The sequence below is a fragment of the Pleurodeles waltl genome, chromosome 4_2 (genome assembly GCF_031143425.1).
Source record: "Pleurodeles waltl isolate 20211129_DDA chromosome 4_2, aPleWal1.hap1.20221129, whole genome shotgun sequence".
NCBI classification, from domain to species: Eukaryota; Metazoa; Chordata; class Amphibia; order Caudata; family Salamandridae; genus Pleurodeles; species Pleurodeles waltl.
Window position 1 is genome coordinate 266,384,447 of NC_090443.1, and position 23,975 is coordinate 266,408,421.

Here is a 23,975-nt window from a genome sequence, read left to right on the forward strand (position 1 = left end):
CCAACTCCAGCACAGTCTACCCCAATCTACCCCACTCCACTCCAATCTACCCCACTCCACACAATCTAACCCAGTCATCCCAACACTTCAGTCTATGCCACTCCACTCCAATCTGTCACACTCCACTCAAATCTACCCCACTCCATTCCAATCAACTTCAACCTACCCCAACCCAGCCCACTCCAATTTACCCCAATCCAACCCACTCCACTCCAATCTACCCCACTCCACTGCACTCCAGTCTACCCCAGTCCAATTTACGTGATTCCATTCCAATTTACCCCACCCCACTGCAACCTATCCAACTCTCCTCCACTCTAATCTACCACACTCGACTTCAATCTACCCCTCTCCACCACAATATACCCCACTCCAATCTACCCCACTCCATTCAAATCTACCTTACTCCATTCCAATCTAACCCACACCACTCCACCCCACTCCAACCCAATCTACTATACTCCAAGCTATTCCTCCCCAATATACCCCACTCCTATCTACCCTTATCTACTTCACTGTAATCTACTCCACTACACTCTATCCCACTCCACACAGGTCCACTACATCATGACCTATCCCACTGTACCCCATTCCAGTCCACCCAGTCTACCCCATTCTACTCCAATCTCCCCCACTTCAAACTACCCCACTCCAAACTCCCCTACTGCAATCATCTCACTCCAATCTACCCCACTCATATCCACCCAATCTGTTTCACTCCACTCTACCCCAGTCTACCACACTCAGTTCCACTCTACCCAATCGACCCCACTCCACTTCACTCCAGTCTACCACACACCACTCACCACTCTAATCTACCCCATTCCAGTCCAACCTAACTCACTGCACCCCAATCCACCAAACCCCTTCCCACGCCACACCACTCTTCCCCACCTACTCCACCCCAAACTACCCTACTTCGATCCACCCAATCTGCCCACTCCAATCTACCCAAATCTACTCCACTCCAATCTACCCACCCTAACCCAATCTACCCCACCCCATCCCATTCTACGACACACTCCTCAATCAAACTCACCTTCAGTATACCCCACTCCACTCCAATCTACCCCACTTCAAACTACTCTACTATAATCTACCCAATTTACCACACTCCAGTCTACTCCACTCTACCCACTTCACCCTATCTACCCCACTCCATTCCAGTTGTCCCCAATCTACCCACTCCAATCTACCCTAATACATCCCACTCCACTCTACCTCATCTACCCCACTCCAGTCTACCCCACTCCACTCCGCTTTAATCTACCCCACTTCTCTCCAATCTACCCCACGTCACTCCAACATATGCCAATCTACTCCACTCCAGTCTACCCCTCCACCCCAGTCTGCCCCACTCCAATCTACTCCAGTTCAGTCTACTGAACTCCACTTCAATATACCCCAATCTACTCCAATCCACTCCATTCTAAACTACTCCACCGCACCCCAATCTACCCCACTCCACCCCACTCTAATCTACCCCAGCCTATCCTAATCTACCCCCACACCACTCCAATATACCCAACTCTGCTCTAATTCACCTCAGTCTACCCCACTTCAAACTACCTCAATCCACCTCCACTCTATTCCATTCTGCCCTACTATAATCCACCCAATGTAACCCACTCTAGTCCATAACAATCAGTCTCACTACAATCCAAAATAATCTGCCTCATTACAATCCACCCCACTCTAATCCCATCCACATCGCTCCAATCCAATGCAATCCACCGACTCCAATCCACTCCACCTCATCTGATCCTCCCCACTCCGCCCCACCCAAATCTGCCCCACTGCAATCGGTCATACTCATTCTGCCCCACTCCCATCTGCCCCAACCAGATCCAAAACAATCTGCCACACTCAAATCTATCCCACTGTAATCCAAAACAATCTGTCCTACTCCAATCCAAAACAGTTTGCCCCACTTCAATCCAAAACTATCTGCCCAACTGCAATTTAAAACAATCGTCCACACTACACCACTACAGTCCAAAAAACCTGCCCCAGTAAAATCATAAAACAAAGTGCCCCATTAAAATCCAAAACAATCTGCCCCATTCCAATCTGTCCCAGTGCAATCCAAAACAATCTGCCCCACTTCAATCCAGAACAATCTGCTCCATTCCAATCCAAAACAATCTTCCTCATTCTGATCCAAAACAATCTGCCCTAATTCAATCCACAATAGTTTACCGCACTCCAATCTATCCAATCCACAATAGTTTACCACACTCCAGTCTGCCCCACTCCAATCCAAACCAATCTGCCTCACTCCAGTTACATACAGTCTGTTCCACTCCATTCCAAAACAATTTGCCTCACTCCAATCCAAAACAATCTGCCCCAGTCCAATATGCCCCACCCCAATCCAAAACTATCTGTCCCACTCCAATCCAAAACAATTGGTCCTACTCCAATCCAAAACAGTTTGCCCCACTTCAGTCCAAAACAATCTGCCCCACTGCAGGCCAAAACAACCTGCCCACTCCAATCCAAAACAATCTGCCTCATTACAATCCAAAACAATCTACCTCACTGCAATCCGCCCCACTCTAATCCCATTCATGTCACTCCAATCCAGTCTAATCCACCAACTCCAATCCAGTCACCATCACCCCGATCCACCCTACTCTGCCCCACCCACATCTGCCCCACTGCAATCTGCTGTACCCATTCTTCCCCACTCCCATCCGCCCCAACCCGACCAAAACAGTTTGCCCCAATTCAATCCAAAACAATCTGCCACACTACAATCCAAAAAAGCCTGCCCCACTACAATTCAAAACAATGTGACCCAGTAAAATCCAAAACAATCTGCCCCTTTCCAATCTGTCCCAGTGAAATCCAAAACAATCTGCCCCATTACAATCCAAAACAATCTGCCCAATTCTGATCCAAAACAATCTGCCCCAATCCAATCCACAATAGTTTACCGCACTCTAGTCTGCCCCACTCCATTTCAAACAATCTGCCTCACTCTAATCACATACAGTCTGTTCCACTCCATTCCAAAATAAACTGCACCACCCCAATCTAAAGCAATCTGCCCCACTCCAATCCAAAACAATCTGCACCACCCCAATCTGCTGTAACCTAATCCAAAACCATCTGACTCAATCCAGTCCAAAACAATCTGCCCCAGTCCAATCTGCTCCACCCCAATCCAAACCTATCTGCCCCACTCCAATCCCAAACTATATGCCCACTCCAACCCAAACCAATCTGCCCCACTCCAATCCAAAACAATCTAGCTCATTCCAATCCAAAACAATGTGCCCCAATCCAATCCACAATAGTTTACCGGAGTCCAGCCTGCCACACTCCAATCCAAACCAATTTGTCTCATTCCAATCACATATAGTCTGCCCCACTCCAATCCAAAACAATCTGCCTCGCTCCAACCTGCCACACTCTGATCCAAAACATGCTGCTCCACTTCAGTCTGCCCCACTCCAATCCAAAACAATCTGCTACACTCCAATCCAAAACAATCTGCCCTAGTCTAATCCAAAACAATCACCCCCACTCTAATCCAAAACAATCTGCACCACTCCAATAACAAACAATCTGCTTCAATACAAAACAATCTGCCCCACTCCTGTCTAAAACAACCTGGCCCGTTCCAATCTAAAACAATCTGCCCCACTCCAGTCTAAAACATTCTTCCACACCCCAATCCAAAACAATCTGTTCCAGTCTAATCTAAAACAATCTGCACCAGTCCAATCCATAGTAACCTAGCCCACTCCAGTCTTCTCCACTCCAATCCAAAACAATCTACTCAGCTCCAATCTGCCCCACTGCTAACCAAAACAATCTGCCCCACTCCAAGCTGCCTCACTGCAATCTAAAATAATACGCCCCACTCCAATCCAAAACAATCTGCACTAATCTAATCTAAACAATCTGCCCCACTCCAATTTAAAACAATCTGTCCCACTCCAGTCTGCCCCACTCCAATTTAAAGCATCTGCCTCACTCCAGTTGAAAACAATCTGCCCCACTCCAATCCAAAACAATCTGCCCACGCAAATCCAAACCAATCTGCCCTACTCCTATTCAAAACAATCCGCCCCACTAATAAAATAATCTGCCCCACTCTAATAAAATATCTGCCCCACTCCAATCTGCCGCTCTGCAAAACAAAACAATCTGCCCCACTCCAATCCAAAACAAACTTCCCCACTCCATCTAACCTACCCCACTCCAATCCACCACAATTCAAGCCACTCCAGTCCAACCCACCCCAATAAAGTCATCCCACTCCACTCCAATCTAATCCATCCCACTCAAATCTACCACATTCCAATCCAACACAACCCACTCCAACCCATTCCAATCCAACCCATCCCACTCCAAACCATTCCAATCCAACCTAACCCAATCCACCCCACTCCAATCCACCCACCACACTCAAGTCCACCCTGCTCTAATCCAATTCACCGTAATCTACCCCAGTCCAGTCCAGTTCACCTTAATCCACCCTACTCCAATCCAATCCACCCCATACCACCTTAATCGACTCTACCCCAATCCAATCCACTGTGCTCAATATCAATCTAATCCATCCCCCTCCAATCCAATTCATCCCAATCCAGTCCAATCCACCCCAGTCCAATTTAATCCACCCCACTGAATCCAATCCACCTCACTCCATTCCTGTCCACCCCACTCCAGCCCACCTCACTCCAGTTCACCACACTCAATCCAACTCACCCCACCCCAATTCAATCCACCCCACTTCAATGCATTCCACCCCGCTCCGATCCACCTCAACTCACCCCACCATATACAATCCACCCAACTCCAATTAACGTTTCTCCAATCCACCCCATCCTGTCCACCCCACCCCATTTCAATTCACCCCAGTCCAATTCAATTCCCCCATTCACTCCACTCCACCCCATTCTAATGCGCCTCACCCCACTCTACTCCAATCCACCCATTCTACCCCAATCCACCCCACTCTACTCCAGTCCTACCCACTCTGGTTCAATCTACCTCACCCCACTCCAATCCACTTTATTACACTCCAGTCCACCCCCACTCTACCCCAGTCCACCCCAATCCAATCCAATCCACACCACCCCAGTTCAGTCCACCCCACTCCACCCCACTCCAATCCAGTCCACCCCACTCCAGCCCAATACAGTCAACTTAATCTACCCCTCTACTGTACAATTCACCCCAATCCACCTCACCCCAAACCACTTTAATCAAACCCACGCCAAGCCACACCAATTGAATCCACCAACACTAATCCAATCGAAACCACCCACACCAATCCACCCCACTCAATCCAATTCACCCCACTCAATCCAATCCACCCCATTCAATCCAGTCCACCCCACACCATTGCAATCCACCCCACTCCAATCCTCCCCACTCCAGTCCAATCCACCACAATCTATCCTACTCAAATCCGATCCACTCCAATCCAGTGCACTCCACCCCAGTACAAAAAATGAATTTTACTCCAATCCACCCCACCCCACCCCAATCCAATCCACACCACCCCAGTTCAGTCCACCCCACTCCACCCCACTCCAATCCAGTCCACCCAACTCCAGCCCAATACAGTCAACCTAATCTACCCCTCTCCTGTACAATCCGCCCAATCCACCTCACCCCAAACCACTTTAATCCAACCCACGCCAAGCCACACCAATTGAATCCACCCACACTAATCCAATCCAAACCACCCACACCAATCCACCCCACTCAATCCAATTCACCCCACTCAATCCAGTACACCCCACTCCATTGCAATCCACCCCTCTCCAATCCTCCCCACTCCAGTCCAATCCACCACAATCTACCAACTCAAATCCGATCCACTCCAATCCAGTGCACGCCACCCCAGTACAAAAAATGCATTTTACTCCAATCCACCTCACCCCAGTCCAATCCACCCCACTCAATCCAACCCAATCCACTCCAGTCCACTGCAGACCAGTTCACCTTACTCCAGTCCAATTCAACCCACTCAATCCACCCCACCTCAGTACAATCCACCCCACTTCAGTGTAATCCATCCCACCCCACCCAATCCGAATCACCCCACCACAGTCCAACCCATCCTATCCAATCCAATCCACCCCACTCCAATGCACCCCACCCCAATTCAAACCAGTCAACTCCACTCCAATCCACCTCACTCCTATCCACCCACTCCACCTTCTCCATTGTAGTCCAATCCATCTCACTCTACTGTAGTCCAATCCACCCCACCCCAGTTCAAACCACCCCACCCCACTCCAATCCATCTACTCCACTAAAACTCCAGCCCAATAAACCCCACTCCAATCCATTCCACCCCACTCCAGTCCAACCTAATCCACCCCACTGCAATGCATCCCACCCAAAACCACCCCAATCTATTTCACTCCACTCCATCCCATTCCGATCCAACCCAAGCCCTATCACTTCAGTCAAATCCACCAACCCCAATCCAATCTAATCACCCCACTCCAATCCACCTCACCCCATTTCAATCCACCTGACTCCATTTAATTCACCCCTATCTACTCCAATCCATCCACTCTACTCCAATCCACCCCGCTACCTCACTCCACTCTAACCCACTCCACTCTATGACACTCTACTCCCCCTACACCACTCTATAACACTCTACTCTCCCACTCCACTCTACGCCACTCCAGCCACTGTTAGTCAGTGTGGCTGAACAGCAGCCACACTGATGTACACAGTGACAAAAACACATTGCCAAAGCCAATAGCTCTTCTATAGGCGAGACCTATTGGCTTTGTCAATGCTTGTTTTCCTGAATGGGACCGCTATGCATAGCATGGACTCCATGCCCATGGGAAAACAGAACATTGTCCCCCAGGCTCTGGGAGGACATCTCCCAGCAGAAATTCCTTTTCATTTTTCATAATCAAAGCCCTACTTTACAGGGGTGGGGTGGGGTGGCTGTATGTAACAAATGAAACAAATGGCCTGGTCATCCTGACGTCCTGGACAGTATTTTCCTACCATGCCCTTAGTGGAGGTGGAGGTGGAGGTGCTGCCCGGTGGCTCAACTGCTGACCTCCAAATAAAGTGCTGCTTTTGCCCTTTGCTGTCTGATGTAGTTTGGAATGCATGGTATTCTGCGCCTAAATGAACATATTACAGTCGGACCACCCTGCAGTCTCCTTGCTGGTTTTCTTGCTTTTTGCAAGAACTAGTCAAGAGGCATCACAGTTTGCTTTCCTGCGGAACGATGGCATCCTCCGGTTATATATACATGTCATGATTTCTGGAATTACATTCTTCAGCCTTCTTCCGCGTGAACGAGCTGACCAGAAGTGCCTTTCAGGGCTCCGCGACGGCTGAACAGACCGCCAGTGAGCCACCTCTGGAGAGTTTGGAGCAGTCCCTGCACTTGACTTCACAGACCAGAGGGGACCAGCAGCTGCATCCTGATGCTGATGCTCATTTGAGATCCTGTCTCCTTCCAAAAGACCTCTGGGCTGTGCGGTGGAGCACCAGAAATGCAAAGCTGAAGCTTTGCAGAGATTTGCAAACGCTGATCTAGGCTCAGATGCAGAACACCAAGATATGAACTGTCTAGAGCTATTCCATACTGCCCAGCTTCTCTCTCCAGAAATGTGGAGCTTAGAAGATGACCGTACTTGCAGGTTTCTGTTGTAGATGTACGGAGCTGCTCTAAGTGCTACACTGCAGACACAGGGAAACACTAGAAGAGCTTCTATCTACAAAATGCATACCCACTTCAAAAAGTGTATAAACCCCAAGCAAAATAGGAAGTTCCCAGTGCTTGAAATGGAAAAATAAAAGTGCAGGTACTCTGTAACAGCCGCGTGTTTCAGAGGAGGGCTTTGGGCATGGCACGTTTTTATTTACAAATTAAGCACTGCACACACCTCACACTGTGCACACATCATGGCTGGAAAATATTCTCCAGTTATGGGAAGAGCCACTCGCCTTTTCTTCTCAGTGTGTTTAGGTAAAACAAGCATTGGCAAAGCCAACAGTCTGGCTTTATTGTGCTGACACATGTAACCTCAGGCACTCACACATGCTGGTTATAGGCATTCATTACACAAATGTTTATCATTACATTAAAGCCAGCACTCTTGGCTTTTCCAGTGTTAAGAAAAAGTGACCAATAATGATTGCTTTCTGTCTAGAAGGCATATAGGAAATAATTGTGTGTGACAAACAGTGTGATGTTTGAGTATATTATCCATATTTAAAGCAGTCCCTCATGCCTCATGCATTCCAGTGGAGCACTTCCTAGAAGGCAAAATAATGTACCAGACAGCCATTAGCATGCAGTGAGTAATACTCCTCTGGTTGAGGCAAAAGAGAGCACCAGACATATATATATATATATATATATATATATATATATATATATATATATATATATATATAGATATATAGTGTGTGTGTGTGTGTTAAATAATTGGTAAAAATAGAATTGCAGACAGCTCCACTCCCAAGTCAGATATGAAAGAAGAGCTAAGTTACTAGAAGTTAAGTGTCTCCCAATAGGGAACCGCCACAACAAACAGAGCATTGTGCTTTGCGGGGTAATGTCACCAAATATACTTAGCACTAACAGTAGGCTCGTAAATTACAGAGTACACACTGGGACAAAAACACAAGAGAAAACTAAGCCCAACAGGAACAGCACAGTTATACGTGGGCTTTCATCCCCACAGTCAATTCCCACAAACATTTAAACGAAAAGCTCTTTGTGATGAGTTCAGACTTAAAAATGTATTGTGAGACTTCTGAATGAACGTTCTTACCACAACAGGCCACAAATCAAGGCCTGGCAGCATTTTGACTACAGGAGGTTTTTGTGGCCCACCGCCACTTTGAAGTATTTTTCGTGTAGCTACATCCTGTATTTATTTATGAAATCCTTTCACGCAGTAGTCATATGCAGTAAAGAACATACGGGTCATCTCTCCATTCTTTAGTTTTATCCATTCTTTCACTTATTGCAGAATCTCAAATCCATAACTATGTAACCTGTTACAAAAAATAATATTCAAGAAAATAACACCCACAGATTTGGGGGAAAGGGATGTGTCGAACCTAGAATGTGTAAGTCAGGTGTACTATGTTTCAGAACTTCTTGGCGGAAGTGAAATTGGCCTGCAGCTGGACTGGGCCTTAGTTTTCCTTTAGACTGGATATGTTTTCAGAATGCTTTCTGGTTCGTCTGTTATGAGATTTACATTATAGCTTGATCTTCCCGAAAGATGCATATACTTTAATTTAGGGGAATGATCTAAGAGCAGCCAGAAGCTCCACGGTCCCTGTGATGTCACCATGAAATATCGAGCTTGGAACTATCTGAATCCTGTGTGATTTCCCGTGGATGAGAGAGACTGAGATTGAGCTGAAGGCTGGAGGGGGCTGTATACCTGTATCTCCGCAAGAGCCTCCATTTGAGTTGGGATCCGGGGTTGAATTGTTATACTTGTTAGGAAACTATTCTTCAACCCTCCTCAGAGTGACGCAAAGAAAACACAAACACCAGGCAAGGCTCCGGAACAGATGAAATGCTTTTATGAGGTACCAAGGTTTATTGGCAGGCCAAGGCAGAAGGCAGACGCACATCCCAGTGTAACGTCTTACAAGCTGGCATCTTCTGCCCTGAAGCATATAAGTCAGGCATTTATATATGTTGATAAGTGCTGTCACTGCACAACCCAAAAAGGGGACACAGTCCAAACATGGGCACGCACATACAAAAGAAATGCTGCACATACAAAACTAGAAGTCCATAGTGTAAAAATATACAGAATGCAGTGTGAGCATGAGCACGTGAACAGACAACAGGTGGTCCCTAAAGAAATGGGGGCTGGGTTGCTGGCTAAACTTAAAGTGTGAGACTCAGCTAAACTTAACAACGTGGCCTGGAGAGGTTTGTTTGTACAACTGGCATAGGTGTCAGAGAGGTCAGTAGGGAAGTCTTACTGGGATTCAGATAAGGGTAAAGAGAGTTGGAACTAAAGTATAATATCTATAGGTACATACATGTGAATATATATTTTTCCCAACAATATCTCCTTTTTGATAGTAATATCATACTGGATTGCAAAAATATATATATACATTGCAGAAATATAGTAATAACATATCAAAAATACATATCTTTGGATGGCATTACACATTTTGTTCAGATGAAACACATATATTGTCATCTAGATATACATCTATGAGGTATTCATTATTTAAACATAGACTAAATGATATGCTAGTATTTAATCTAAAGCATTCATGTGTTATGGGTCTATAGCCATTAAATCAAACATTTCTTTGTGTGCTTCCTCTACATCTTGTTGTATTGTAAGATATCTGAGGGCTATCTCCTGCTCTGTAGGATGTAGGACTTTAACAGCAGAAAATGAATAGATGTTCTTACTACAGAACTGCTGGAGCATGGAGCAACAGCACTGGAGGCAACACAAAAGTACCACTATTGTTATAAAGATACCTAATAGCGCTAGAACTAAGCTCTTCAGCCATCCTGTTGGTAACCATGACCAAAGCCAGGACCAATTATCAGAATCAGACATTTTCTCTGCTCCATGAAATATTCTAACTGCTTTTTTAATTTGGGTGACATCCCTTGCTATGTTTCCACTTTTATTTAAAAAATAACAGCAAGAGGAATTCAACAAAACGCACAGTCCTCCTTGTTGTAGTGTCAGGAGGTCAAGGGCAATTCTATGTTGGATAGTCATGGCAGCCACTGAATTAATTTCCACCTGCAACTCTTGAAGTGCATCTCTTGTTGCATTGAATGCTATGGCTAGCTCAGCAGACATGTTAACAAGGGCCAATTCCAAATCATATACGCCATATCCAGGGATTAATATACGCATTAGCTCAAAAAATAGACCTTGTCTAGCCTCCAGAATAGGTGTATGTATATCTCTTTGATACCTATGAGCAAAACTCCCCAAGTTTAATGGCTCATGCACTGCAATATGCGGTACAACTGAAATGTTTGGTGTTAGATAAGAAATAGCACACATGCCTTCCCAATGCAGCGGAAGCACCTTGTAAGCCTTAGTTCCACAAATGAAATACATACTGCCCTGTAACTGTGTGTCCAATGTGTGATATTTACTGAGAGGAAGGCCTACCCCCTCAGGGAAAGTGTTCTGAAATTGGTCACACCATTTATAATCAATCCATGCAGAGTTTATAAAAGTAACATTTGCCCACGGCGCCATGTAAGAGCAGCGAGCTGACCATAAAGGATATTCTAATATTTTAGAAATCACACTTGGTGCCCTAGTATAATAATTTTCTTGTTCAATTAGTGGATCATATAGAAGACCATCAGGTGTTATCAACAGTGTTTCTCCAAGAATAGTGATGTTCCAGTAATGTAAAGTGTAGGTAACTTTCTTTCCTTGCCTCTTAGTTGTCCAGATCCTACTTATTAACTGTCTGTCCTTTAAATTCCAATTACCCGTGGTATCATCAAATTCTAATATGTTAGGACACTTGCTACTTGCGAGGTATCCTAAGTATCGGGAATCTGGGTTACATCCTGAAACTTGATGCTTTATACATACAGGAAAAGCACTGTCCTCTGCATTGTTCTCTCTCATAGGTGACACTGGGTATTCAGCTTGAATATTGGGCAGTATGGTACAACGTGGGTACCATCCAATCCTTCCTTCTCCACAGTCCCAAGTTACATTTGGTATAAGGCATCCTTTTCCTTGTGCATAATTCTGTATAGGCACAGGTGTCCCATGTAAGCCAATGGGGTCATTGGGGTTTCTGGATAATTCTCTACACATCCAGCAGTTTTCAAGACCTAAGACTTGGGCTACTTTCTCATGTACCGCAATGAGGGGATGGTCAGCTGTTTGTCTAAATACTGTTAGGACATACAAAATTAAGGTACTAAAAAATATTATTTGTACTATGCAATGCATTTTCTTTTTTTTTCAAAAGTTATAGAAATAAATATGAAGTCTGTTCAGTAAGGCAATGGCATGCAGTGTGCTGTCCTCGTCTTCCCCTACTAGTCTGCAGTAGTCTTGTTCAAGGGCGGTTTCACGGACCTGCCCTGCAGTGTCCTCTTCAGTCTATTTTTCTGCAGGTGTGACTATCACCTTTCTTCGAGACTACGTTGTGTGCTTCACTCAACTGCTTCAGTTGGTGTCACCTGACACTTGATGACGGACCCTCAGCGTGTCTCTTGGGAATGGTCTGGTCTGTCTCCCCTTTTTCTGGTAAGCTGTGCTGCTCCACGGGTTGCATGTGCTCATCCGTTGTAGGCACGTCGGTCTTTGTTGTTGATGGTGCGAATCTGCAACTAGTGCCGTGAATCCACTCAGGACGTCCCTGTACCTTCACCGCCGTCCGCGTCACCAGTAGCACAAGGTGTGGTCCAGTCCACCTAGAACTAAGAGAAACATCTTTTATTTTTCTCACCATGACTATGTCTCCAGCTTTAAAAGGATGTGTGGGCTCTGAGGACGGATGGGGCAAAGCTTCCTTCACCTGGAGATGGTGATGCCTCAAGACTGATGACAATTTTATAGCATAATCAGAAATGTTTTCATCTGTCCACAGCAGTGCTGCTTGAGATGCTTGTAGAGGCAACCTCAACCCCACAGACATAGGCCGCCCCATCAGTACCTCATGGGGGGACAAAAGGGTTGTCCTAGATGCAGTTGCCCTTATGGCATGCAGCACTAACGGTAGAGCATCAGGCCATTTCAGGCCTGTTGCATCAGTTGTTTTTGCTAATCTATTTTTTATAGTGGAGTTCATCCTCTCCACCTGTCCTGAACTTTGGGGGTGGTAAGGGGCATGCAGTTTCCACTCTATTCCTAAACATTCACACATCTTTTGCACCACTGCAGCCACAAATTCACCCCCTCTGTCGCTATTAATGCCTTGGGGGACCCCAAATCAGGGTATGATATCTTTCATCAAGCATCGCACCACAGTTGCCGCATCATTCTTCCTTGTGGGAAACGCCTCCACCCATTTTGAAAATTGATCTACACACACCAGCAAATATTTGAATCCATTCACTGGGGGCATATAGGCAAAGTCTATTTGGACATTGGTAAACGGCCCCTGTGGTACTGGTAAGTGATCATGTGTAGCAGGGGACCGGCCTTTAGTATGCTGGGCACAGACAAGACATTGGGAGCAGAATTGTGCAGTGAAGGCTGTTATCCCTGGTGCAAACCATTCCTGTCTAATTAGCTCATTCATCCCCCCTTGTGCCATGTGAGTGGGTCCATGAGCAAGCCTTGCAAGGGGAAGGAACATACTACGTGGAGCCACAGGTCTCCCATCCTGGTGGACCGAAAATCCCTCATCATTTTGCAAACACCCAGCATCAGTCCACACTCTTTCCTCAGCTAGTGCTGCAGACCATTGTGCTTCCTTTACATCAGCTAGTAACAACTGTCTCTGAATAAGCTGAATTTTAGGAATGCTTTTTGCCATTAGGGGCACCATTTGTATTGGCTGTAACATGCTTTCTCTTGCTGCTGTGTCAGCCTTGGCGTTTCCTCTGGCTATCTTGGTGTTAGCCCCTGTATGTGCCTCGCATTTTATTACTGCTATGCTGTTGGGTAGTAGTATTGCTTTTAACAAGTTCTTTACTAAAAGGCCATTTTGGATGGGGCGCCCTGCTGCTGTTATGAAACCACGATACTGCCACAGCTGGCCAAAATCGTGGACAACTCCAAAGGCATAACGTGAGTCAGTATAAATGTTAACACTTTTCCCATCGGCTAGGATGCATGCTCTTGTTACAGCATACAGCTCAACTTGCTGGGCAGATGTGCCAGGGGGCAGAGCTGCACTTTCAATTATGGTGTCTACTGTTGTTATCGCATACCCTGCTCTGTAATCGGTGTCTGTTAGTCTACTGGAGGAACCATCAGTGTACCACTCATAGTCTGCCTTTTCTAGAGGTGTCTGTTGTAAATCTGGTCTGGGTGTGGTGCATGTTTCTACAACCTCAACACAATCATGGTCGGGGGTCTCATCATAATCACCTATGGCAGGTAATAATGTTTCCAAATTAACAGGGGGGCATTTTTTAATGGTAATATTAGTGTTAGACAACAACGTGACCTCATAACCCGTGCGCCTGGCTGCCGAAAAATGCTGTGTTGCTGCTGATGACAACAACAACTGTACCGAATGTGGCACATAAACAATACAAGGGTAGTCCATCACAATGGGAGCCGACCTCTCTACCATCACAGCGGCTGCCGCCACTGCTCTCAAACAGGCTGGATGCCCAGTCACTGCCGAAGGCAAAGTCACAGAGTAATACGCCACAGGTCTTTTTCCAGAGCCATGCTGCTGTGTCAGTACACCATTTGCAATGCCGTCTTGCTCTGACACATAGAGATGGAAGGGTAGTTTGTAATCAGGGAGCCCCAATGCTGGCGCAGTACACAATGTCCCTTTCAGTTTCTTGAAACATTCTGCAAGTTCATTAGTCCATACAATGTTGTTGGGTGCATCCTGTAGTGTGCATTTCCTCAAGAATGCATCATAGGATCTGTACTCAGGGATCCACTGGCGGCAGTAGTTCATTATCCCCAGGAAGGACATCATTCCTTTCTTGGTGGACGGTGGCTGCATGCTTTGAATCATTTTTATTCTGTCAGGTGATATGCAGCGCGTACCTTTGGATACCACATAACCAAGGTAAGTCACCTCTTTTTGGCAGCACTGAAATTTTTACAATGAGGCTTTGTGTCCTCTCTCCTGGAGGTGGTTCAGCAGAGCTACAGTGTCTTTTTCACAAGCCTCTAGTGATGGGGATGCCACAAGCAGATCATCAGCGTACTGCAAGATGACACTGTTGCCTTCCAGGTGTAGGCTGTCCAGGTCTCTCTTTACTGCCTGTGCATAGACCATGGGACTCTCTGTGAAGCCTTGGGCCAGTCTTGTGAAAGTGTACTGGGTATCTTTTATTGTCAAGGCAAAGAGGTACTCACTCTCTGGATGGACTCTAATACTAAAAAACGCACTTGAGAGATCTATAACTGAGAAGAACTCTGCTTCAGCAGGTATAGAAGATAATATAGTATTGGTGTCAGGCACAACAGGTGCTAAGGGAACCACAATGTTGTTTATCTGGCGTAAATCCTGTATGAATCTATACTGCCCAGTGTTGCCCTTGGGCAACGGCATTATTGGACTGTTACAGGGGCTAGTGGTCTTTTTAATGATACCCTGTTGTAAAAGGGACTCAATCACAGGTTTTATTCCCTCCTCTGCCTGAGGTGACAGTCTATACTGACGCACATAAGGTAGTTCTGCATTCTCCTTAAGCTTCACTTTATGGGGAGGGCATGTTTTTAACAATCCTGCCTCATTTTTGTGTTTTGCCCAAACCTCTGAGTTCACTTGTTCTAGGACCTTGTTTTTTGTCAGCTGTAAAGCCATATTCCCTTCAATCTTGTCAAAAACTGCAGTCCTGTCATTTCTGAGCATACACAACGTCCAACACCATCCTTCTCCATCTCCCAACACAGACACAACTCCCAAAGGAAATGTAAAGTCCTTAGTTCTTGGTAAGACCCGGAGACGTTGGACCATGGGGCCCAAATCTTTAGGGTAAAATCCTGGTGCTACAGCTATGGACACATGTGGTTCTGAAGCTGGTACTTGAAATAACCTCTCTTCCTGTGATCCTAGCTTAATGCTGGCAGCACAACCCTCTTTTCCTACATACAATGTGTCTTCATGCAACTCCGTTGTCCAGTACAAATATTTGTCTGCCATGTAGGCGTACCATTCAGGCACTGGGCCTGTAAAAAATGCTGCAGTACAGTGTCTTGGCCCAGGTACTAATGCCAACTGTACTAACTTGATCATCAAGTCAATCTCAATGTCAGTGCTGTATTTAAACAATTCTTGAAACATGTCATTGTAGAAATCTCCCTGTAACGTGGTCCATTGGTATCGTGTTGGAGAGAGAGACAAAACTGGGTTTGGACATAGCATAGAGTCCTCATTCAATTTGCAAGCAGTAAGTGCTCTATTAGCCAATTCTAATCTGTCCTCAGGCACTTGTAAGTAAATCCCATTTTGTGAAAAATATAATGTTGCATGCAATTTACAGAGGAGGTCTCTTCCCAGCAAATTGATGGGTGCATCTGGTGACAGGAGAAACTGATGGGTCGTTGTGAAATCCTCAACAGAAACTGGAAGGGGTTCTGATAACTCTTCATGCATCAGCATTCCATTTACAGCTACAGTAGTTACTGTTTTACCACTACTGGGACCCAATTTGTTTCTTACTGCAGAGATAGTTGCACCACTGTCTATTAGGAAATAAATTTCCTTACCTCCTACCTTAATTGGGAACATGGGATTCTCCTCAGGCGTGTCAGATACCTTCATCATAAAGCACTGTGTTCGCCGGTTTTCTGTTGTTTGGGTCATCTCTCTCTCCACGTGGTCCTATGCTGATCCATGTCGCTCCTGAAAGGGATTCCTCAGGGAGTGCTGTGTTTGGTTGATGTCTCTAGGCATGGGTGGTGCTGATGGCTGGACCTTGTCCCTGTCAAACCTGTCATACCTGTTGTTTCTGTCTTTTCTCTCATACCGGTCATTTCTGTCATTTCTGTCTCTTCTACCTCTATAATTTTTACAGTTTCGGCCCCAGTGCCCATACCTCAGGCAAACATAGCACTGATCCCTAGCCAAGTCTCTTCTCTGGTATCCTTGTCCTTCATCCTGTCTATTACGCGCCCCCTGATAGTACATTCCCTCTGGCTCCTCCTCTTGCTGTACTTGTTGCAACATCATCCCTTTGTCAGTTTTAGCTGAGTCCTTTTTTACTTTAAAAATGCCATCCCTTTCCATAGTTGCCAGAAGTGTGCACAACTCTTGATATCCCTTAGCAGACCAGTCAGGGTGGCGTAGTTTACAACTATGGGCCACAGATGCTAATAATCCATTCATAAGGGTCTGAGTTGCTAATACTTTATATGCCTCTGTCGTGCGTGGTACACCTGCACTATTATCCCATGCTTCATTGAACCTTAGGATGTAATCAGCCACTGATTCCCCTGATTTCTGCAATGTGGCTGTTACTTGAGAAAAATCACCATGTTTTACTGCTAAGCCATTTATTGTGTCCCTGACAGACTCTAACCAATTCATCAATCTATTTTCTGTGACATCTATATTATTAGTCAGTATTGTCCAGTCCCTCTCCTGTGGAATTTGGAACGCACTCTTTACTAAAGACCATCTGCTACCATATCCTAGTTTTAGTAACATTTCTACGTCTCTGGGAAGGGGGGTATAAGCAATGCATATTTTATGGAGCCATTCATAATATTTCACACTGGCTGTGAATGGGTCTGGGGCATCCTTAGCCATTTGAGCTGCTTCCAAGGGGGTCCATGGTTTTAACATTGCTGTCCCTCCTAACACTATTTTTGGTGCAGTCATTCTAGCGTTTAATAGTGCATCATCAGTATAGGAGTTCTCACCCTTTCCTTTTAGCGCCCGTGTGCAAGACTGTGTAAGTATCAGCCGTTCTCTGCTATCTATCTTATCCTGGAGATTATGAATGGAGCGTTGTATTTTCTCCCTTTCTGTGTTCACTTCTTCCTGGAACCTGTCTGTCTCCCGCCTTCGTTGAGCTAACTGCCTGTGTTCCTCCTCATTGTTTTTTCCTTGTGCACTCATCCCTAAATCCTCCCTTAGACCAAAAGTGGAAGTTGGTACAGGGGTTTCAAAAGCAAGCGGTATGTCCCCCCCAAAGGACAGGTGTCTATTCAGGACCGGTGTTGTGGCACCACCTTCTCTGGCACTAGTTGGCATGTCAGATACCCTAGTTAAATCACCCTCCAGGGAAATATGGAAATAAGGCACACAGGGCATGCCTTGTTTTGGACCCAGACCCTGCTTGTGTGTGTTATTTCTTTCACAATGTACATAGGGGCCTGAAAGTGATGGGTAAATTGAAGTTGTTGGAGGAGGTGGAACTGGCCCTGCAGAATGGATGCTTTGATCCAATCTTAGGGGGCTGCTCTCATTGTTATTTCTACCTGTGTTCCAGGAATTGAACTCACTATTCACATCCAATCTCTGTCTTTTCCTTTCTTCCTCTGTAAGTAACAGTATCTCTTCCTCAGTTATTGTACTACTCATTATTTGCTCATTATTCCCTCCTTCCCCCAATTTTACATAAAGGCCATGAGGCTTGGAGGTCATAAACAGTTTCTTCAATTTATTTATATCAATATACACCTGGCGGTGAGTCCAAATACACAGCAGAGCAGCAGCCCTTCTTGAAGTAGTGGCATTTGGGATTGTTTTAACTCTGTCTATGTCAGCTGTTGTCAAACCACAGTGGTTACATAGTGACAGAAAATGCTGCTCTGTTTGCACATAGTTACTTAATTCCAATAAACATTGGCTATATGTTGTGGGCCAATCCTTTGCTAATTCTAGCTCCTTTTTATTATGTTTTTCGCATTCCCTGTTCACCACTGCCACTGTAGAACAGTCTCTGGACTCTGTGGAGACTATTTCCTGGCCTTTTCTTTTTGAAAGGAGAGCTTTCTTCTTAGCAATGGAAAGCCACTGCTGCAAGCAATCGCTTATGTAGTGTGAATCCTATGATGGGTCACCCCGTAATTCTATAGTTTCTGTCAATAGTTCAATATCCTCTACCTCAAGAGAACCAAATCTAGGCCACTTCCCGTTATTCCCTTTCCAAGTCCAAACTAGCGCGCAGAAAGGTGTCACATATTCCAGACAATTTATATCTTCTAGAACCTGGGCTGCAGGGCTATCTGGAGGTAATTTGAAACCTTTCTCTCCTGTCAACTGTTTAAACAACTTTTTAGTCTTTTTCAGCATTCTAGGGCTTACCACCATTACATTTCCTTTAGACTTTCCGCTGCCCATTGTGCCCTTCCCTCACAATTTTATAATATGAAAAAATAAACACAATGGTTGTATCCTGCAAAAAAAATTGTTAAACAGGGGAGAAAAATGTTATGCGGTGGTGGATAGAGAGAGAGAGATAGAGAAACCAAGAGCTGTTGACAATTTCGAGGCACAACATAAAACAGTTTTTCTTGTCTATTGCAGTGCTGCACTACTTTACAAATAATTCAAAATCATTGCAATGAAACATAGTGACGCATTTACACTTAATCAACACATAATTCAAATACAGCCATTGATCAATGACAGACTATTTGTTTGCGCGCGTTTCAAAATCATTTCTTGAGTTCCGGCGCCAGCCGATCAAATGCTTCCCAAGCTACACTCCAGGAGGGTTTTAAATAATTAATTAATTTATTTTCTCTCTGGGATTCCCATTAAACAAAAACAAAATTCTCTTCTTTCTGTTCAGGATCTCCTGCGTGGAATTACAATTCGCCGTACGAATTTGCCACTATCATTTAACGCAATGATACGGATAACTTTGTTACTCCTCAGTCACCTGTTTAAGAAAAAAATTATCTTCAGTCTGGCCAGGTTCTCCTGCGTGGAATTACAATTCGCCGCACGAATTTGCCACTATCATTTAATGTAATGATACGGATAACTTAGTTACTCCTCAGTCACCTATTAAATAGCCAGCTATATTTTTATTTAAATCAATCCCCAGTTTTAACTCTTAGCTAAGCGTTGAAAGGCCACAACAACAGGCATTCAATTAACTTACCCGTGGTGGCATTTCACACATCCCACTTCTGACACCATTTGTTAGGAAACTATTCTTCAACCCTCCTCAGAGTGACGCAAAGAAAACACAAACACCAGGCAAGGCACCGGAACAGATGAAATGCTTTTATGAGGTACCAAGGTTTATTGGCAGGCCAAGGCAGAAGGCAGACGCACATCCCAGTGTAACGTCTTACAAGCTGGCATCTTCTGCCCTGAAGCATATAAGTCAGGCATTTATATATGTTGATAAGTGCTGTCACTGCACAACCCAAAAAGGGGACACAGTCCAAACATGGGCACGCACATACAAAAGAAATGCTGCACATTCAAAACTAGAAGTCCATAGTGTAAAAATATACAGAATGCAGTGTGAGCATGAGCACGTGAACAGACAACAGGTGGTCCCTAAAGAAATGGGGGCTGGGTTGCTGGCTGAACTTAAAGTGTGAGACTGAGCTAAACTTAACAACGTGGCCTGGAGAGGTTTGTTTGTACAACTGGCATAGGTGTCAGAGAGGTCAGTAGGGAAGTCTTACTGGGATTCAGATAAGGGTAAAGAGAGTTGGAACTAAAGTATAATATCTATAGGTACATACATGTGAATATATATTTTTCCCAACAATACTACTGCGGACCTTGCCTCATAATAGATCATGAGGGAGTTCTAGCTTTTTTTTTACTCAAATTTGTTTAGCACACTCTTATATTAGAGTAATACTGGAAGGTTAGAGGTGGGCTCTGTAATCACTGGATCATAGGTGTACAACCAGGTTCTGAACTTAAGTGGCTACTCACACTCGCATCATAGTGCAAGTTGTAGTTTTATGTATTACCAGGCAATAATGCCCTAAAGGAAAAATGAGGTCTCATTTAACATGCAATTGCGCCCAAAGTGCTACTCAAGTACCTTAAGAGGATAATTAAGATTCATTGCATCTATAGAAACATAAATGTTTTTCCCCAGACATAATGAAGAGTTATAAAACAAGGTATGCATCCTTTTGCCACCCAGGATGTTACCACTCAGGTAAGTGCCGCACAGTTAAGTACCACACAGCCATGATCTGGTATAATACTTTACCTTACAGGTTAAGTATAGGTTTAATTGATAGGGGAGGACTAAGGATTTGAAGGGAGACCTAGGGTACTAGGATATTAAGTGTAAGGAATAATAAGGATTTTTTAGGTTTAGGGAAGGATAGAGCTAAAGGCAGGTAAAGGGTTTATATAGGTTTTAGGGACAGGTAGAAGTAAAGAGGGTAAGGGGTTTATAGCGTTCAGGGACATGTATAGGTAAAGGAAATGTAATAAATGATATAGTGCACAAAACCAGTTCTTTAGCAGTGTTAAGAGGGTTGAAGAGATATGTCCATGTAGGTTTTCTTGTGGTTTAATGTTGCCACCAGGAAGCTGATAGTGTGGTTCTTTTCAAATACAAGAGTGTGGGAACAGCAAACACGTGTTTCGTCCTGTGGACTTTCTCAAAGCTTAAGGAGTACTTCGCTTAATCAACGGATGATAAAAAGAGGATTTTGCTCACATGTACCATCTTTCTTTTCCGCCCTTTACTGCCCATTTCTTTGGTACTGTCGGTCAAACTCTGATGATGAATAATAAATTCCAGTCTCTAAAAATGAATGTCAGTGCCATCCCCATCCAAGCAGTCGTAAACAACTTTGCACTGCCTCTGGGCGTCATTTCTTGAAGTTTGGACTCTGTAGCGTCCACTTTATTACACCCTACGGACCACAATGGGTAGAGGGAAATGTTTTGCCTTGGATGTTGTTATGCACCATTTCCTTTGCTTTAATAAAAATCCAAAAATCTTTTTTCAAAAAAGCCAACCATGGGAAGATACTAATTTCAGATTCATTGTTCGTTGCCCTTTAAGAGGTACCCCAGTTGGAATAACATTACTTTCCATTATCATATAATCAGTGCCTAATTTGCTAAAAGTGCAGCGGCCCAAAGATATTCTTAGAAGCCTGCTGCTGCCAAATGATGGGGTTGCCGAACCACAGGAGAGACTCTTCATACCTCCGCCTCATCCCTTTACTTATCACCAGTTCCTTTTATCTTCATCTACCCAATGGAAGATTTTCATCTTTTCGTTCTCACTTTGCCCCTGTTTGTCTTTCTCTCAATTCGTCTTTCTTTCTCTTTTCCCGCCCTTTTCTCTCTTGTTCTGAGTTAAAGTCTGATGATTATAAATAATTCCTTGCCCTTAACAATGGGTACCTGTGCCCACCACTTGCAACCACGGGAAAAAATAAAGTACTGAAGCTAATTGTCATTTCTTGTTGTCAAGTTCTTCCTATGTATGATTTGCATACACCAGAGATGCAGAGTCTCGCAAAGAAGAATGATATAACCACTTAGATCTTTTTGAAAAATCTGCTATTGATTTCATTGTTGTTTTTGTTTTCCTATTGCACATTCTAGATTGGCGAGCACAGAAATCATTTGATGGAAAATGATGTCTTTGCCCTTGATTCCGTTCATGCTGCTGATGCTGCTGCACATCCCAAATTCTGCCAAAGCCCAGGTTAATCCAGGTAAGATTGAATTTCAGTATTGTACAAGCACCTATGCTAATGTTCTACAGTTGTGTGTATTCTGAACATGAATGTGCACCAGGTTAGTCATTGGCTTGAGCCTTGGCGAAGGTAGTGTAGGAATGGTCCAGGGTTCCACAGACAAGAAGGCCTATATTAGCACAAGGTTCCAACCTGTCCCTGCTAAGTGTGAACTTTGTTAGTTTCATCCTTGACTCCATAGGCCTAATTCACAAAGGTAATTTACACTCTTGACTAATTAACACTTTTGAGTAAGTTTGCTTCTTTTTTTTATTCACAAACTCAAAGTGTAAATTTACTACCAAAGTGTAAGCTATATGTCTTCACCCCCTGAATAAAGCAATTGGCTTTCTATTATGTAAGAAGGTGACGCATGACACTCATTAAAACCGTGTAATTCCTTGCTAATTCCATCCCCTTTCCCACCCACTCCCTCCAGTCCCAATCATATTTACTGTTAAAAAGTATACTTATGTTTGCGGAGACTCCGTAGTCGGGGCTAAGAACTCCACACGCATAAGTACAGGCAGTGCGGAGGCGTAAAACTCTGCACCAAGTTTGTGAATTGAAATTTGTAGTACATTATGTAGAACTACAAAATGTAATACAAAGTGCAGTTTTTGAATCAGGCTCCATGTCTGTATATTGGAAATTGTAGCTGCAATAAATAACTGAATTGCTCCCCCTTAACCCACTGCTCTTCACACCGCAAACCCTTTCAAGGCTATTTACAGAAGTGCAAATGGGTGCCTCAGGTACCATATGTGGCCCAAGAGCTTTGTTTACAGGTCTACCAGACAACATAGGTGGTATTTTGGAGTGCCCTCTCCATTCCCACAAGTCTTTGCAGTGATGCACTATCGTTTTATATGGAGCGTGCCCAGTTCACTCAGCAACAGGACCTACCTATGTAAATTCCAAGTCTTCCTTAGGTATCTAATGACGCCTGACCACAGCCATCACCACCCCTTAGCACTTCATCACCTCCGACAGGGCTTAACAAACTCACATCTGCACCTAATGCTTGTTGTGAAAGTGTGCCAGTGAGAGGATGTGGTGTTTCTATACAGGTGTGCCCCCGATTGCAATTTATGGTTAGGTCTAGTGGGGGCTGGTGCTATCCTACTGAGTGTGATTCTGTTTCAGGTCCTAGCAATAGCTCTTTGCAGTAGTGGATTGGTTTCAAAGTCCAGGCTATCTTTATTCATAGAAGTAATCATTAATTTTTAGATCTCCCTTAACAGCTCAGTTACTTACAAGACCAATTGTTTGGAATTCTTTAAAATATACTCGGAGTATTTCTCTCTTACCTCATGCTACTAGCTGTTCGGTGTATGATTTCACTTCTTCAAGGTGCTTGCATTACAATTCATGAGGGACTGTTTTACATCATAAAAGTACCCTGAATCATCATTATATTTATTTCATAGATGCATTGTATGCAGAAAACAATCGGTTTTGTCTGTGTTTTTTCACTGACCGCAGCAGGCTGTTGTTACTCTACTAGTCAGGACTCACAATTCAAGCCCGACCTGTTGGCTTTGCCAATGCTTGTAGTTCAGTGTTGTCACTGCTGTCAGTGCAATACGTAAGTGAACATTATTCACTTAGGCTTTGTCGATATCATTACACCTAGAAAACAAATAGCTGTGTCTCACCCCACCAAATGTATCCAAGGAACTTTTTTAGTCA

The 23,975-nt window shown here is 44.4% G+C and overlaps 1 protein-coding gene across 2 annotated transcripts in view; it reads left to right on the forward strand.

The window, feature by feature from the left end:
- DDR2 (discoidin domain receptor tyrosine kinase 2) overlaps window positions 1-23,975 on the forward strand; it is a 737,021-nt gene that overhangs the window by 98,299 nt on the left and 614,747 nt on the right. For both annotated transcript variants that reach the window (XM_069231100.1, XM_069231101.1), the window contains exon 2: window positions 22,150-22,262. In XM_069231100.1, the coding sequence (XP_069087201.1) occupies window positions 22,181-22,262 (82 nt within the window). In that variant the 5' untranslated portion in view covers window positions 22,150-22,180. The remainder of the gene's footprint in view (window positions 1-22,149; window positions 22,263-23,975) is intronic.